Raw genomic sequence first — 18506 nt, forward strand, 5'->3', positions numbered from 1 at the left:
AATTGTGCAATTTCCATTCTATTTAAAACATTACTTTATCTCGCTTAGTTCTACCACGTTATGAAAAGTCCTAGGGTAGATTTTGGTTTTGCCACAATGATTCGAACAATGATGACAAAAGTTATGATTTTTTCATATCAAAGCAATGGAAAGATATTGTAATATGTAGGATGGCTTTGATTGAACCCTGATCTCCAGTTCATTATTTTTAATGTAGTATTTCAGGCAAAATACAGCTGAGCTACCTCTGCGGGACAACTGCAAAGCAGTGGGAAAAAAACCCACCCCCAAACTCAAATCCAGCCCTGTGCTGTAGCTGAGCTGCACTGACTCACGTCATTTCTCAGGGATCTTTACGAATGGTTCATTATAGGCATGGCACACATTAAAGTAGCTGCGCTGACTTAATGCGAGCGTCGCTTTTATTTGCTTATTGTTTTCTTTTCTAAAGCAACTTCCGCGCGGCAGCTCGGCTGGCCGTAGCCCCGCTTCCCGCAGGCTCCCTGCCGCTCGCACCGGGACACCCACCTCGAGGGGGACTATCCCGAAGGCAACGGCTGAGAACCCTCACAAACGCTTGTGGGGACGGATTTTTATCAGGTTTTTTTTTTTTCCGCTTTTCTCCTTTTCGTCTTCCCCTCCCCCAAGCCAAACCCTCCACGTGCTCGTTCCTCCTGCCATCGCGCAAAGCGTCGCCCGTTTGGCGGCGCTGCCGTTCCTGAGCTTGGGGAGGGTGGGTGTGCGCGTGGGCCGTGACTTTTGTGACTTCCAGGTGGAACCCGTGTTGCAACTCACGTGTGTGCGTTTTTGCTTATTAGCATTTCCGGGCAGCAGCTGGGGACCACACCGCTTTTCCGTAGCTGTAAGCACGTGGCTTGCAGCAACCTGGCTATCGCACAAGGTACAAGTGAGGTCTAAACGTGTCCTGGGGTGTACTTACAATTCGGGGGACGCAGGGTGCTCGGAATGAATTGCTGTACATATAAAATATAGCAAAGCGGAAAGCAATGTGAGGGAATTAGGCCACAGCACAAAAACACCTAATATTGATTTTAGCTACAAACCGTAGTTTGATTATGGCCCATAAGGTAGAAGCAAGACTCCCCGAGCTTGTCATTTCTCATACATGCAGCGATATTAGGAGGTATCATCGCTGAGGAAGGAAGAGCCCAGCACCAAGAAAAGTAAGAGAAAGAGAAAGAGAAAAGTAGAAAATTTAGATTCCCTATAATAAAGAGGAAAGAAAGAAAAATCTTCATATTTTATCTTAGAATAAAGAAAGTTTATTTTTCCAGTCAGATTGTCTAGGCTTCACCCAAATATAAGGCTGCAAAGACAGCAGTTGTTATTATCGTGACATAAAGAGACATCTAAGAGGTGATTCAATAACCCAGACAACGAGAGCATCCATTCTAAAAGACAGCTGGAACAGCGACACAGAATGTCATAGAAAAAACATTAACAATCAAACAACAACGAAAAATAAAGTCCACCAGAGACCACAACATTAAAAATAAGTACAAAACTCATTACAAAAATATACAGCCTCATAGAGAAGCACGTTCCAATCGAGTCAGAAAAATATTGGAACTTAACATTATTAGAGGAACCGTTTGCGACTGCAGCGAACAGAACGAAGAGAGGAAGGAGTCCCAAACCAAATGTTACAAGGATATTCTTTACAGTAGCGCGGCCCCTGTATGTCAAATCCTTGCTTGCAGAATGAACGTTTAGTGGTTTAGCATTAGCCAAAAGAAAATTGGTGGTGGATTTCCATCCTCAGTGCAACAGACATATGCTTTGAGAAGTGAAGCACTCAATTTACAGGGTATTTATGCAGTCTAGCGTATGATACAGTACTGTACATCCAAAGGAGTATAGGAAAAGACAAAAGTAGAAAGAACATTACAGAATTTCAGTGCCATCATTGAACCTTCTGGTGTGCTATTTATATTACAGAAGTGTAAACTCACAACTTCCCTTCCACGTCGTTCAACACTTCAGTTGTTTGTTGGTTATACTCTGAATTGGTCATTTTAAGTTAGATAATGAGCAGAGTGAGCAGAAACTCTCAAACGTGGTACAGTAAACGAAAAGAAAATCTAGTTCAGAAATTGTGCAAAAGGGTTTTGTTTCCGGATTTAGGACACAGAGTGAATGATAAACACAGAACTTACTGACACAGAAGTAACCCAAATACGGGGAGAAAAGGACATCCCTTCAATCATCAGTTTCTATAGAAACCTCAAAGACCTTTGGTTGGGAGTAGCCCTCCATCGAGGGCACAATATTTGACAATTATCTCAAATAAATAAGACATAATTATAATATTAAATAGTGTGCTAAGTTAAGCCACCCAGCAATCCAACCTCCGGGGGAAGAAAAGGAAATCTAATGCAATTCTCAGCAAGAAACGAGGACGGAACGTTTCCCCCAAGACACGCACGAGAGCACCTTTTCGTAACCTCCTCACCTTTTCAGACCTTACAAATTAACTAGTTGAAACCAGCAGATAGCTTAAGGGGGGAGAAAAGGGCTCAGGAGGCCAAATCAATATATTTTTTGCAGTAAAGCTTTTTTTTTTTCCTTCTTTTTCTTAAATAACTTTATAAATATTTACATAAATATTAAGGGAAGGCAAAAATCTCATAAGCCATCTCGGCATTCATGTCTATGGATACAGACAGGAACTAAGAAAAAAACCTACCAAAAAAAAAAAAAAATCACTACTTCAGAATAGTAACTCAGGATCCCAGTTTTTGCATTGATAAAAGAGACCTGTTTGAAACAACAATTCAGCCGCTGAGAAACAGTTTGGCACAGTTCAATGACATTCCTTGTTTGGCTGGACAAGACAATAAGGGTTTTTTGTTTTGTTTTGTTTTCCTCTCTGATCACCAAAAATACTGCTATGATGATCTTGCCTTACACTGCGCCCCAAGTCCATGGAAGCAAGCAAAGGATGAAATGTGTAGAAAATTCAGCACAAGCGAGGCAATTAACCATATGTTGCAAAGGTTGGTAAGACACTGGTGAGAAAGGAAAATAAAAAAGAATTCCCGCTTCAGATCTTGAGACATATCATTCATGGAGTGATGCCAGGGAAGAAAGGAATGTTTTCATAGTTTGACCCACCATATTCTGGGACAGAGCCATCTCCACGTTTCAGAAACAGGCGGACCCTGCGGCCACCATTTTTAATCAGTTCAATGGCCCGAGCGTGCTTCATGTTCTTGGTAGTTTCTCCGTTGATCTCCAAGATTTCATCACCGATCTGTCAACGCAATAGAAGAAGAGTCTAAGATTAGAAACAAGCCCCCACAAGGCTCACCACCACACCACAAGACAATGGCCACAGCAAAGGTGGAAGAACAACCATGCACCAGGGGAAGCTACATATGCCCAACTCCTTCTGGTCACAGTCCAGAAGAAACGGTGTGCAGGGACCTGGGAGACGTGAAGATGACGGGGAAAGCCTGAGGTACCCAAATATTTCATCACTGCTCTGTAAAACCACATTGCATTACTGTATTGCTCAACAGCTAGAGCTGTGTTAGAACTGGTGTTATTTTATTTTATTTTGATTACTTGTAAAAGTCTTTGGTCAAAGAGGTGGTTTGTTCTACAGTCTGCTGTAACCGGGATGTTCAAATAGCTTTTTCAAGTCCGTTTCTCACTTGGATATACATACTTAGCACGAACCAGCAAAGCCGCTTTTGTAAATATAATCATTTATCAGGATAGGAAAACGGGGCTTGGAAGAGCTTGTCAAAGCACTGACTTCCACAGGGAAGCACTGACTTATTTTCATCACCAAGAATTTTGGACGTACAAATCTACCCCTAGCAAAAGAATTTTGAAAATGCCCTTCACATGATATATATATCTAGAGAAGAAAAAGATGCCTGTGGTAAAGTTATAATGCATTCTCTACTGGAGGAGCAACGAGTACATAAAACTTGGCAATTTATTTTTTCTGTAGGCATTTGATAACATAAGCCCTTGTTATAATGTTTATAATTTAAATGACATCTGAAGTTAACAGTTAATACTAATCAAAAACTACGTTACAATTTTGTAACCCGTGGGTCAGTATACACGCTCTCTGCCCACTCTGCCCACGAGCAGAGGAGAGGATCAGCGGGACACCCCGATTCTCTGCTCATGGCTGCAGCTTTAAAAGAGCTGAGAAAGACTGGGGCTATTACATTTTCTTTGCTACGTGTACCTTTGTTAGGCTTTACAAGTCAGATTATGTATTAGAATTTGGAAACCTGGGTTGGAACGGGGGGGTGAAGTCTTCCGACGCACACAGGCTGTATACAAAGAGCGACAGAAGCCATTGACAGAAGTAAATAGGACCCACTGCTCCTTTCAGTTAACATTTAATTTTCCTTTTAGCTGGCACAGCAGAAGGCGTGCCTCCAAGGGAGAGGCAGGGAAGTCAGCTTATCGCAAAGAAACGTGATTTTTAAATGTGTTTGTGCATACCCTCATCTTCCCACATCTCTCAGCTGGACCATCCTCGGCTAGCCGCAACACGTACAGATCCATATTATACTCCCGGCCACCTCGCAGGCTAAAGCCAAACCCTTTGGCTCCTCTTTCCAGCTCAACAGTGTAGAAATCTTGGTCCTGCTGGAGGGAACACAACATATGCGCAATTGAACAGAAAGTTAAACGCTGCTCTACTCTCATTTTGAAATTATTCAACCAATGAACGTTATTATTTTTGTTACTCATAATTAGAAAAAGAAAAGCAGTTGAGTTTTCACACACAGACTGTTTTTTCTGGCTTCCCCAGGTTTCACGCTGCAATTTGGAGCACCGGCAGTGGTCCACAAAGGGCTGTTTGACTGAATGGGCTTGGGCACGTCCCATGCAGTTTTAGGCACCTCTGTGATACACCACCTCCCCTGCCCGTGCAGAAAGGCGCGTTTCGGGAGGGTGGTTTGTGTTCTACCAACTGCAAAGGAAGGGCAGGGCAACCTCGCTTCCAGAGCCGGGCTTTAGTTAGATGTCTAACGGTACCTGGGATGAGGCTATGCCATGGTGTTGGCTTTCCCTTTTTGTTACCACCTCATCCATTCCTTCGCAAGAAGCTCAGAAGCACGTGCATTGTTTTTCACAAATGCTGTCAGTGTAGGGATGTTTTGAAGTCCCTAACGGAAGAGGTTACCTCTGGGATGGCCAGTGGCAAGGAAAGATAACAGTCAGATAGAGAATCTCTCTAATAATAGCTGGAACACTCCAGCTATTGCCCCTTATTAGGTTTCACTCTTTTTTGTCCTCTGATTTTATCGTTTGCATACAACAGTACTTTCTGGAGAGGTCCCTCAAAATATACAACTCAATAAACAAACACATAAATTATTACTATCGTAAAAACGTCAGCCTTTTTTTTCCTTTCCTTTTTTTTTTTTTGTCCCTAAAAGTCTTGATGAGAATGTGTTGGAAATGTTTTTCAGCTGAAACAACAGCAACACATCCTAAGAAACTCATCAGCAAATTCCTCTTTCTCCAGCAAAGAGACTGAGGGAGAACAACCTCCCAGTAGGAATTTTCAAGGGAAATATTTAAACACAGCCCTCAAGCAGATTGGAAGCAACAAAACAATTAGGAAGGTACTCCTTACCTGCGCTGCTTGGGCTGGTTTGAAATCAAACTGAGATTCCTGCTTTGGTTTGGTGTTGTTCCTGCTGTAACGAGTGAAAGAGGGAGAGAGGAAAAATACAGCTCATGGGATATGAAGATGACCAAGAAGTAACCGAAGAGAGAGCACGTCAACATGCTCTCCTCATGGAAAACAGTCTGACCTGGTCTCCTGTGGTATTTGCTGAGGAGTATGTGTGGTTGTAATTGTAGCAATTTTTTCCGCATTGGTCAATAAAGTAGCATTGGAGGATTCTGCAAAATAAATTTTTTTTTCATTATGAGGAAAGACTATTGGCTATTCACTGAAAAAAAAAAAAAAGTTTTGCAAAGGCATTTCACTGGAAAGCATCATTATGTTGGTTTTAAAGAACTTGAGATTGGCTCAAATTTCTTAAATCCAAAAATTAACAGGACAAAATCTAAGCTAACTCATAGCAATTTTCTATACGAAGCTGTACAATCAATTGGAAAAAGAAAATAAAAAAAAAAGATTGGGAAATCGGGATTAGGAACACCTCTGACTGTTATGCACACTCAGAACGAAGACTGACTTGTGAAGGAAGGGCTGAAGGCTGTTTTGTCTGTTGTCTAACGACATAAATTCTAATCATTAAAGTCTCCAAATATGGTAGGTTGGCTGGATTAATTTTACAGTAGCAATAACTATTCCATGGATTATAAACTTAGCAGTGCTTCCTCCATCAGAAACCGCAATCTTCAGTAGGATTGAGATGTGGCTTTTATCTAATACCTCACAAGGTGATATTGACTGTGGCTAAAACCCAAACTTACTGAAATCCATCTTGGAAATACAGCCCACTGCTGCCTGAGCTCTCAAAGCTGCACGCAGGGACGTGGAACCACCTCTACCAAATGCATCAACCGCTCCGGGTACCATTTACAAAAGGGCTCACCGAGAGAATACAGAGAGCAGCATTAACTTCAAAACTCAATTTATGCCACGGTAAAGGGCTCTCAGCCCGACATCAGCCCGTGCGAATGCCATCTTTCTCTACGCTCCGAAAGAGGTGTTTCCAGGAGAGGTCCTCTCTCCTGCTTCACAAAACTGGGAAGGGAGTTACTGCAGGCACAACTGGAAAGGGACTACCTAGGTGTCCCTCACGGCGTGGCATGGCAAAACAGTCCCCTGGCCATTTTTATCATAGACTTCAATAAGACCAGGGTTAACCCAGAACTCATTTTAAAGGCTGCCTAAAATTAGGGCCATCCACCTTGTTTCTTGACTGAATTTCTCTAGTTCCAATGCCACTTTTAAAAAAAGCCACCACCAGACAACAGCAACGAAAACCGGGTGGAAACATCTGGCTCCCCAACATAAAATCACAAGGTCTTCTACCCTGCCCTTGTTTGCCTCTTAAGCTCCAGGCATCCGGTAATTCTTTTATTGACTATGGAGAAATCTGCCGTTCTTAAACAGAGTCCAGCTGCAACACAATATTGCAGAAATGGGAGATCTTTTGCCTGAATTAAGGAGAGGCGGTGGTCATGGGCTTACTTGGTCCTGGGAACTGATTTTATTTCATGGATTTATTTCAATTGTGGAGAAACCTAGACGAGGCGAAGGCTTTTCCTTTCTGCAGCTACTGCACGTCACGGGAAACTCAGGAAAAGGGAAAGAGAAAAAGAAGCACCATTTAAACAGATGGGTGCAACGAGAGCACAGCTCCTTTGCCTGTAGCACTGTGCCCAAGTTAACATGCCCAAACCCTCAGCATACGGAGCTGTAACATCTTCCAGACCGGAGCTGGCTTGTGTCCAGTGGCTCCGAGAGCAAGAGAGGCTCCTGGCTCTGCCCGCACCTCTCTGGGTAGGCAGGACCAAACCATGCCCTCGCGAGAACCTGGTGCTGACAGCTGGCTTGTGTGAGGAGACGTCCCTATGTGTGGTTACATTGTTGGGTTTTAAGAAATAATTCTATGATGTCTTTGTAAAGACGCCTTGATGCTAAAATTGGTCTCCAACATAAGATGGCCCCAAAACGTGGTTAAGCGTTCTGTATTCGTCCAGAACTAAAGCCTCTGAAATCCTCCACAAATATTTGGAGATCAGATGAAGATGGGCTTCAAAGAGAATGCAAGACTCCTACCCTTTAGCGGGTCACACTAAGAATACCAAGTAGAGCAACAACACATCTTGGGTACAGATGTGTCTTCACACCACTGAACTGCGTCTATCTTTAGCCCACCCCCTCCCGGGAGTCAGGAGTTGTGCATAATTCTGCTAGATTTTTAGACCCAGGTTCAGGACGCGTGCCGTGCCCGCCGCCAGGCAAAACTGGAACAGAACACAAATACAGGAAAAATTCTCTCCAGTAGAACTACCATTGTACTTTCTAAATCCTACATATTTCATTGATTCCGTGCCCTGTTCTGTCTCAGCACACTCAGGCACCACTTCAACGCCTGAGCTAAGCTCGCCCTCTTTCAGCCCTCCGTACCCTCGCATCAGCTGGTGGCACGTTGGACTATCGTAATTTCGTTACAAACACGCTCCTGCAATGTCCTACGCCCGTGAGCTGGCGCAAGACTTACCACAAAGCGAAAACCCTTTGCGTTTTTAATAATGTTAGAAGAGATTAGCAATGTGAGTTTATTGTGAGTCTTGTGATGAGCCTTAGTTTCACGTTTAGCTGAGCTTCTGATTTATTCTTTTTCCCCCTCTTAAGTACACAGACCCAAAAAGCACCTCAAAAGCCACAAAAAGGAAACTACAAATCCACAAAAGCATCCAAAGACAACAAAAAGAAAACAGCATTGAGAGCAATTACTTAAATCTCATGGGTTTTAGAGCAAACCTCTCGGCGATTCTGAGTGCCTGATCTTACTGTCTTTTGGAAATTAAGTGCAGGCAATACTGTGCAGAGTTGACAACCTCACTTGGAATTTCAAAGGGACAGTAAGTAAAAACCTCGAAGTCTGCACTGCTATGAGAGAAGAGAGATGACTCCTCCTCTAAGTTACAGCCTTCCACCTTCTCTAGGGATACCTGATGCCACTCACAGCTACAGATTTCCCTTCTAACCTAAGCAATTTAACATGCTATTTTGTACCCGTTTGCATGAACAAGACTGGGGGAGCATTCACATCAGGAGGATATATTCCTCTTAAAAAAGTCTTAAGCCATTCAAAAGTTATTTATTTCTTACGCATTTTTGCCCTTAAAAAAATAAATTTCTTTATTCAAATATCCACCTTCCTTGATTTTGATCAGGTATCAAAATACTGGTAATGAACAATGCTCCTCCCAGTTCACCTTCCAAAACCGGCACGCACAGGCCGGCTCAGGCGTTAGCCCGCTTCACAGCCATTTTATTATCCATGAATAGTCCATTTGCTGGAAGCAGCAAAGGATCACATACCATTTGACCTGGTAGCTAGTAAACAGTGGGAAAATAAAGCCTTTATGCAAAACAAATCATCCTAAACAGAAATAATTCATAACCAGATCATTTCTCAACCTGGCCTGTTCTGACCCTCTAACTAAACACGGCACAATCATGCCCCGCGCGGTGCCCAAATCCGTGTTTCAGATCAGAAAGCACGAGAGGCAGCCGCTGCTGAACGCTTCTCGCTAGAAAGCACATCGTGTAACTTCTCCATTCTGCTTTGCAGGTACCAGGTTCGATTCAGCCACACTTCCTCAACCTTTCTTTCAAACTGAATCACGCTTTCGCTGTGTTTAACTGACTGCAAACAATGCCCTGTACAACTCTAAGACATGCTCATTAGCACTGAATCTGAGCCATCAACCCTTATGCCTGTGGAATCAGCTTCAAAAGAGGGCAATGTAAAAGGATTTCTGCCTAACGAGTTCTCCCCAGGAGCCCACCCGTGGCAGAGCAGGACAACGAACAAACAAAATATTTAGAATTTAGAAGCACGCCAATTTTAGTGCTGCTACAGATACTTCACATATATTTCTGCTCTGTTCCTATTTGGCATCACAGCTGGGGATCCATTTGGTGAAACTGACACATAACACAGATCCTTATTTTTGTTAAATAGTTCAGTGACCTGAAACTAGTACCAAGGGTCAGCGTATTATTAGGGATCCCGCACGTTCCCGCTGATCTGAAACAGTGGGATCCCGATCCTGTCCAGGGTAACTCTTACAACGACCAGCTGCGAGCACACAGCAGCTCCGGAGCCATCACCATTTAACAAAGTCATTTCAAAATGTACTGAGCTCGCTCCCAAAGCAACTTACCCAGAATAAAAACAAATCTTCTTTTCAAACAGCTTAAAACATGACAAAGTGTTTATCCCTTTCTGTGATCTCTTTACTCTGTAGCCTGCTTGTGTATATACAAAGCTTCAGGAATCCCACATCTTAACAAGTGAGTCCCAAATATTCTAAAGCTGCATTATTAACCTAAGATTCACATCAAAGTGTGCGGAGACACACATCAAATTTACAGAAGATAATTTTAAAGAGATAAGTGGAAGAACATGATAGAACGGAATATTATTTTTTTTTAACGGAGAACCAGAACCTCCCTGTTTAAAATAAAGAACACCCGTTTCTCTAGAAAGAAACAAAAAATAAAGCTACGGAAGACTCACAACCTCCCTCGCTGCTAATTCCCAAAGTGGGAGTGGAAATCGAGCCCTCCATGACTTTGCAGCTCCGACTGATGCAAAAAGCCCGGGAACAAAAACCAACGAGAGGGTCAGATAAGACAGCAGGAAACATATACTTTACCATCTCCTGGAATGATGCGCAGGGTAACGGTGTTTCCCGCTTCCTTAATGAGGTTGACGATGTCTGAATGCGACTTGTTGGTGATGGAGCACCCATTCACAGCCAAGATCCGATCGCCTACTTTCAGCTTGCCACAGCGGTCTGCGGGACTCCCTTCAATTATCCGACCTATTTTGTGAGGCATGGCCACACATGCATTTCCCGCTTTTGCATTGGTTTGGGGGTTGTTTTTGTTTGGTTTGGTTTTGGTTTTGGTTTTTAATTGTTTACACACGTGGGAATATGGTGAAGGGGAAAAGGAGAAAAAGGGTTGAAAAGGGAAAGAGAAGGTTAAGGGTTAATTAATTAATGCATCAAGCAAAAGTTATTATAGGATAGCTTTGCTGCCAGTGTTCAAAACATTGGCAAACAACTAGTACGAGTGCACAATACTTATTTTGCAAAAAGGTGTTTTGTTAACCACTCAAAACTCCCCCCACCTTGATTTCTGTTAATAAATGGTGAGTTAAGTTGCACTTAAGAGCCCCATCGTAACCCAAATCCTGATTTTATTTTTGAACAAAACAATTCAAGCTGTTTGTAGGAAACACACCCTTCCTCTTGCACGATTACACCAGTGTCAGCCTCTCCAGTCTTTCTCGAGGTCAACTGCTGCTCAAGCTTCTGCCAATGTTTTGTTCTTTCTCCATTCAGAAAGATAAAATCGTTCTAGGCCTAAGAGGGAGTGCGACTCCCTTTCTACCACGAAGACCCAATCTATCAGCGCTGCATGGGGAAGCAACGTGAAACGGTTTTCTTCCATCGTGAATAAAGGTACTACCAGGGAAGGCACAGGACCACTACGGATGGGCCAAGACTGACAAAGGTAACCTGTTTGGTGCAGGCATCCACCTCCGCCTCTGCTAACCCTTCCCCTTCGATGATCTTAGATGGCATCAGGACAGGAGCAGGGAAGGATAAGGACCTCCTCATTCAGATACCTCTAAAACTACACACAAAACCACTGAGGTGTCTGACACACAGAGCAAGAGCACTTTAGGATGAATGTGTTTTGGAGACAAAACTCTCCTCCTGTTCCATGCAATTGTTTGTCCCAAAAACACAGGGTCGTCCATAAAATGCAGAACTGGGACACACGGGATACACAACTTCTCTCGGATAAACCCACTGAGCTTTTGTACGGCTTCCTTACGTGGGCAAGAGGCCCTCGGGGACGCAGGACATGGTTAAAACCATGAGGTATACACAGCGGTCATCTCATACTTTGCATCCACAATACATTCACCCTCAAGATGCACTCTCCCATCTGTGCTGCAGTCTTTATTCGGTTAGTAGTTTTAGAGATATACATGGCCGCGCACGTGACAACACTAGAAAGACCATAAAGAAGAAAAGGCTAAGAAAAGGAATGTGAGGTGAGAGAACAAGGCTGGAAAGATGCAATGAAAACTGGCAGAAAGTGTTAATATTAGTTGCAAATGGCGGTTTGGTTTTGGCTGTTTTTTTATTTTTTTTTTTTTTTTAATTTTACTGTGATGTTAGAAAGTTTCTCTTTCTGGAAATAGAAAGACCCATCCGGTTTAAAGGCTGTTTTGAGGGTACGTGAAATGAGTTCCCACTCTATCAAATCCACTGCACACAGATGACAGAGCCCACACCAAAGTGACCAAGGTGGGTTTTAGAACCAGTTTGGCCCATCTCTAAATGCTACCCACGAAAGAAAAAAAACTACAGAGCAGGTCCGAAGTAAGCACCACACAGCAGAGGGAACGTATCTCATGCAGAGTATTAGGGAAAAGCTGAATACACTTGAAAAAGATTAAAGGAAAAAAAGTCACAGATCAACAGATCTCCATGAGGAGCCCCTGCACAGAAAACTTCCAGTTAGCGAGTAGCTTGGGCTAAGGCAAACACAACTCTTTACAACCTCAGGTCAAGGTTTCTCTGCGGAAAAGAGTTAGAGCATAGTCTTCATACAGTAAAAGTTATTTACATACATGTTTGCAAATACTTTCAACAGATAAAAGGTCTCTCTCGGGTTTATACTGACTTCGGTTTAATCTATATTGCATTACACCGTTGTGCTCTGGCACCAAAATACCCGTTCTGGAAGAGCAGTTTCCAGCAGCAAGGACAGTGCGAGGTAGCCTATCGTCTGAGAACTGACAGAACTCGATGCACCGGGTCTGTACTAGATATTTCTCCCTTGAAATCTCTGCTGCCATGACTGCCCAGAACAGCGCTAGACATGGCCCATTCTACATCAATACCAGCAGAGGAGATGATGCTCCTTTGATGACTTAGTAATGGCACTGCCGATGGGCAAGAGCAGGAAATTTCACAGTAAAAAGCCTATTAAAAAAAAGAGGGGGGAAAGGCCACTTCTTCCACGTGCACCCGCGTGCCCCGGGAACGTTCGAGCTGTACAGGGATACTGCAATGTCTTTTGTCTGCAAAGCACAACCCTGCGCTGAGAGGTAGTGTGGACACGGCCGGGGAACTCGTTCTGTCTTTCCTTTTCCCTTCCATCCCTGTCACATGCCGCAGACTAACAGGGAGGGAACACCTTCTTTTTCCCCTACAAAGCATAAGTGGATGCTGTCTCCGGCCCTTTTGGAGGAGATGGAAAGGGCAGAAATAGTATCTCTGACTGGTTTCGCCCTTGCAATGCCGCTTCTGCTCTAGAGCAGGCTGCTCCGTGCATCCTCGCAGAACCGCCTTACGCACTCCTCTTTTGCAGCAACACCTGGAAACGGGTGTCTGCCCAGCAGAAAGGACTGTCTTCAGACAGAAACCATTACCCCTTCTATTAGGGCAGGATATTAAGTGTGATATCACGTGAACTTCATTTCCCCCTACTCTGAAGAAATGGAATTGGGAAGAGGTGGAACGGATCAAAAAACATCCGTTCTTTTTAACAGTATTCTCTATTTTTATGTTGCACCAGCAAGCACTATTAATTAAAACCTTCCAGCTATCAGCATGCTCACTCCATAACGAGGATCAGAATAACCCTGATTGCCAAAGAGAAGTTAATCAGTTTAAGCATTACTGCTTTTAAATCAACTGGCTCGGTTCCACCATCAGGAGACATATTTCATTCCACCCGCTCCATTTCTGCATTAGCAAACGCCGTCACTGGGGGGATCCCCGCTGCTCTTCGGAGAGCAAACCCCCGAGAGGCGTCCAGCCAGCGGGGACAGCCGGAGCTTCGGGGAGCATCAGGAATTGCCTTTGGTGGCATTTTTGCTCTTCAGGTTGGGATTCCTCATTTTGCTTTTCTCGACTCGGCGCCGAACAAAACCCAGGAGGCAAACACCTACCGAGTCTTGGCCTCCGATTAAGCTATTAATTACATTAATTAGGGCACGCTCATGACTTTTAATTAAGCAGGTCCCCGCTCCCCTCCTTGCGCTGCAGCGCTCAAATCTGCGTCTCATTCGAGGCGCCTTGTAAAAAAAGCCCCAAGACTTACCGAATGTCGTGCCCGCCTCTGGCCGGCTCACCGACGAGACGATGACGAAGCCGAAGCCCTCGTTTTCGCCGCGGCGGATTTCCACATCGTAGGGCTGGACCACGGCGCTGACGACACCGCTGCCCCCGCCACCGCCGCTGCCGATGCCACTGGTGCTGCCGCTGCCCGAGCTGACGGTGTTGAGGGAGTTCTGGCTGCCCTGCGGCGTTCGCTTCTCCTCCGTCAGCGAGGCCGGCTGGTTGCTGCTGTGGTGGGAAGAGGCTGGGGATGGGACTTCATTCTCTGCCTTGGGAACTGGGGAGTTAAAAAAAGCCTGGCTGAGCAAGCCGCATCATTCAGTCCTTGAAAAGCGCCACCCGCTGAAGGTGAAAATATAAAGCAAATCACCTGCTTTAATCTATAAATCATGGCCGGAGCGACCAAGGGCTCTGGCTGCTTTCGGATGTCACCACCAAGAGTTCTGTTTGGTGATGGCACTGACCACACACGCTCATCCTCTCCAGCGTATGGTCATGCAGCCAAAGCCTTTCACTGCCAAATTACAGCAGCAGCCCGGTTAAACCAGTGCAGCGCTGTGTGCTTGGATGCTCTGTGGCATCTTAAACCTGGATTACGCTAGTTCAGAAGGGCCTCCTTTAGATAGCACATCCCCACTTTGGTTATGTATGTGCAATTGTGTATGTGTGCACAAGCTGCGAGGAGAGAGCGTAATATCAAATACCCATCGCTCAACACCTGTGTATTTTTTAACTTAATGCTATCAGTTGGGTAGCACTGATTGCCTTTGATTAACGTGATCTTAAGTAATAACCACCCATACTAAAGCAAAACAACTTGTGAACCAAGCTTTTCTGGATGGAAGAACCAGCAACTGTCATCTGTACAGTCGTGGCACAGTCGGAGGAAAACCATGAAACATTAACTTTAACATTAATATAAAACAAGTGTTTATCAGCAACTGACATTGGAAACGGTATTAGTTCAAAATCTAATCAGCTACCACAAGGCTTGAAGAAATCTCAAAAAAAATCGCTTAGTCCATACTCTGCTCGAGTCAGGGCCAAGGACACTTACTGTCAGTCCTGACAGATGTTTGTCTAATCGGCTGTTAAATATCTCCCCGGGCAATCTATTGGTTGCGATATCTAACTTAAATCTTCCCTGCTGCAACATAAGGCTATTATTTCTAGCTCTATCTAGCAGGCATATGGAGAACATATTATTCCCTTCCTCTTTGCAGCAGCCTCTTATAGTCTTGGGGAGTTTAACACCTCCTCCCCCTTCTCTGCTTTAGGCTAAACAATCCCAATTTGTTCAATATTTCCTCGCAGACCATGTTTTCTAGAGCTCTCCTTATCCTCGCTGGTCCGCTGGACTCCCTCCAGTTGGGCTCTCTCCAACTCAAACATGTCTTTCTTGAAGTGCCGGACCATATTGCAGCTAAGCCATCATCTGCTGGGAAATCGGGCGAGTTCCCCCCTGCCTACATCCCAGCACAGCGTTTTTCTTCACCTGAGCCAACCTCAGGTTGAAGCTCGTGGCCCACAATAGCTTCCACTTCTCGTTACTCAGCCAGTTCTCCACAGTCCGTTTGCGCGGCTGAGAGCAGCACATTGTGCTTGTCTCCGCTGAACGGCTGCCTCCGGGAACCGGGTCACCTCTCCAATTCGGTGAATCGAAACTAAGTTGAAGATCTTAAAAGCAACGAGAAAATGGATGCCAACCAAAATCTAAACCCCGTAAATTCCAAACCTATTCATTCTACACATTAAGAAAACGGGAGTATAAACTTTCCCCTCTATGAATCTCAAGACAGGGAGGACCCATGGAGGCGAACAGTCTTTTTCTACTGGCATATAGATGACAGGAGGAATAAGGGACCGAAATTCAGGAAGAGGCTTCTCTCCAACGTTATGCTGCAATTTAAAAGCCTGCAAATATACGGTGAAAGAGGCGATCCTGAATAATTTATCCTAGAGTAAGTGTCCACATTTGAAATGATTCAGAAATAGCTCGGTCTGGAGTGACAAGCCCCCGAATGAAATACCAAGAGATCTCTCATGCATCTAAATTTTTTATGGTAATTTCCAGCCTGGAGGCTGCAAAACTGGATAGAAAATGTACGCACAAAAACAATACCAAAATTCAGCTGCCCTTCCTCCCAAAGCTCATCTCCTAAAGCTTCTCTCACACGGGCAGCCGTTGTCAGGAACGAGAGGCCGTTAGAGGACCGACATAACCTGGCATTTAATCCACAGTGGGAAGAAGGAAAGAAATGAGAAGTGAACATTTATTTAATATTGTGTGGAAGGAGCTCAGCCCTGGATAAGAATACAGAGCTATTTTAGAGGTACTTTTCTAGTCTTAACTTCCACTGTGGGCCTAATTTTCAACCTGAATGTTATTTTGATGCTCTTTAAGATGAAAGTACGTCACTGTCTACTTTTCTGCTGATGCCTAAACTTGAAAAGCTATAGAATATCCTTTCTTCTGAATAAGTGAGCTAAACCAAATGCCACACTTGAGCTCCCAAAAGGGACTCGCAGGAAGAGGCAGCACCCCGGTGTCACTCACCAATATTAAGCGTAAAGTCGCCTGTCATTTAGAAAGCTCATGCTCGTGCCTTCATTTTCTTTGCCTTCAGGACATCTTTCTGTCACTAATCTGGGTGCCACCATACAGCGTCACTTCTCTCTGCATCGTCGTCTTTCTGCCAGCTTATTTTTTTGTCCATTTAGACCATCACAGTATCACAGTATCACAGTATGCTAGGGATTGGAAGGGACCTCAAAAGATCATCTAGTCCAATCCCCCCGTCGGAGCAGGGACACCTAGATGAGGTTGCACAGGAAGGCGTCCAGGCGAGTTTTGAATGTCTCCAGAGAAGGAGACTCCACAACCTCCCTGGGCAGCCTGGGGACCATCCGCTTGTGCAGTGTGTGCACAATGCCGGGCATAACTCAGCATACAGGAACCTCTTTATTACAACAAACATGCAGACCCTGCGCTACCGCAACCAACGACGCTCCCAGTTCTGCATCCTGAGGTTAGTTGACTACGCCTTGCAACCTCAGTTGAAGCTTTTCCCATGCCTGGGACATCAGCCACCACACAGCAATGCCCTCACTCGCCCGCTGCCCTTGCCTCCCCTCCTGTGGACTCTTCAGCATCTTTTCCCTCACTCCCAGTTTCAGGGCGGCTATCAGGCAGCGCAGTTATTTTGGGAAGTAAATAGAAAACACAGACAGTCAGGCACAGGGTCTGTTGCTGTGTGAGTCAACCTAAAAATGGTACGTGGCATTTCCCCATGTTATGGAGTTCCCCATGTTATCAGAAATCTTTGTGAGGACTGGGGCAGCCAACTGAGATTGAGAGTCTTGACTGGAAGCAAAATATTTGAAACGTATTTGATCAAGAACAAAAAAAGACTAAAAATATGCAAAAGAGGAAGAGTAACACCAGATCCCCTGAGTTTTCCCAGTATTACAGGGAGGAGCTTCTTTCCTTTGCTGAACAGATGGAGTCTGGCAAGAAAATCTACCCCTGCAGAGCGAGACTGCAGCCTACCTGTGTACACCACTTTGCGCCTGACGGTCAGGTTGACATGACCTTGTTTGGCTGCCTGTTGCATAAGCTGGACGACAAGCTGGTGCGATTTCCCGACAACAGGCGTCCCATCCACGCAGATCAGTTCATCACCCGATCTCAGGCGGCCGTCAGCATCAGCAGCACCCAGCGGTACAATGTGACCGATGTAAATCTGATGAGTCAGCACAAATAGGAGAAAGGAAGGGAAGGAGGAGAGGGAAGAGAGGGAAAGGAAGGGGAAGGGGAAAAAGGGATGGGTGGGAGGGAAGGGAAGGGAAGGGAAGGGAAGGGAAGGGAAGGGAAGGGAAGGGAAGGGAAGGGAAGGGAAGGGAAGGGAAGGGAATGAGAAAAGGAGAAAGAATAAATAGCGATAAACGACAACTAGCTCAACAGCCAGCTGGAAGCAAGGGGCGCTGGTAGTTAGACCCAGTTTAGTAGGGGTAAGAAATTGTTGACAAATGCCTGCTGGTCGGGAAAGTTGCTCCTGTGAAAGCAGCTCCATGTGAATATAGCCACATTGTGAAATTGTAATAAATTGACATCTTGTTTCTTTAGGCGGTCCATTCACTCTAACGACAGATAGCCTTGAGAAATGTGTTCAACCAGACAGTGACCAGAAAGGAAGATGGTTAAAAGCACTGAGGGTCTTGTGGGGGAGGCTGAGACTGAGTTATCCTTTCGGTTGCCTCTAGGGTTTACAAGCTCCATACCACTCGCCTGTCCACCAGCTCAGTCTTGGTTTATCTTCAGTGAGTTGTGTGCAGCTACTTTAACGTGAGAGGAATTCATGGTCTCTCTTTCCATAAATGAGCAAAATAATTTTGGCAGGGAAATATGCGGAAACTTATGCTGCCACTACGCAGCTTTGACGTGTGCAGCACGTGAAAGAGCACGTGGTTTTAGCCTGACACCTTCCACAGGCACTGGATTTATGGTAAAGAAGTTAAGCGAATTCAAGGAGGGAATAGAGCAAATAGAAAATCCGCCACTCTTAAGATCAAAATATGCACAATCCTGACCAGGACATCCTTTCCTCAGCGTCCAGGCAATTTCAGATCTATGCGTT

At 44.7% G+C, this 18506-nt stretch overlaps 1 protein-coding gene across 1 annotated transcript in view; it reads right to left on the reverse strand.

Moving 5' to 3' along the window:
- The window catches only part of MAGI1 (membrane associated guanylate kinase, WW and PDZ domain containing 1), a gene marked incomplete at its 5' end in the record, with an annotated part of 96052 nt that overhangs the window by 3278 nt on the left and 74268 nt on the right, over window positions 1–18506 (reverse strand). Inside the window, 7 exons of the mRNA XM_082487900.1 lie at window positions 3136–3274; window positions 4492–4638; window positions 5636–5699; window positions 5817–5907; window positions 10378–10581; window positions 13853–14146; window positions 17420–17612. Of these exons, the coding sequence (XP_082344026.1) occupies window positions 3136–3274; window positions 4492–4638; window positions 5636–5699; window positions 5817–5907; window positions 10378–10581; window positions 13853–14146; window positions 17420–17612 (1132 nt within the window). The remainder of the gene's footprint in view (window positions 1–3135; window positions 3275–4491; window positions 4639–5635; window positions 5700–5816; window positions 5908–10377; window positions 10582–13852; window positions 14147–17419; window positions 17613–18506) is intronic.

Source organism: Vanellus vanellus, assembly GCF_965231255.1.
Source record: "Vanellus vanellus genome assembly, chromosome: 9".
In the NCBI taxonomy this organism is placed as follows: Eukaryota; Metazoa; Chordata; class Aves; order Charadriiformes; family Charadriidae; genus Vanellus; species Vanellus vanellus.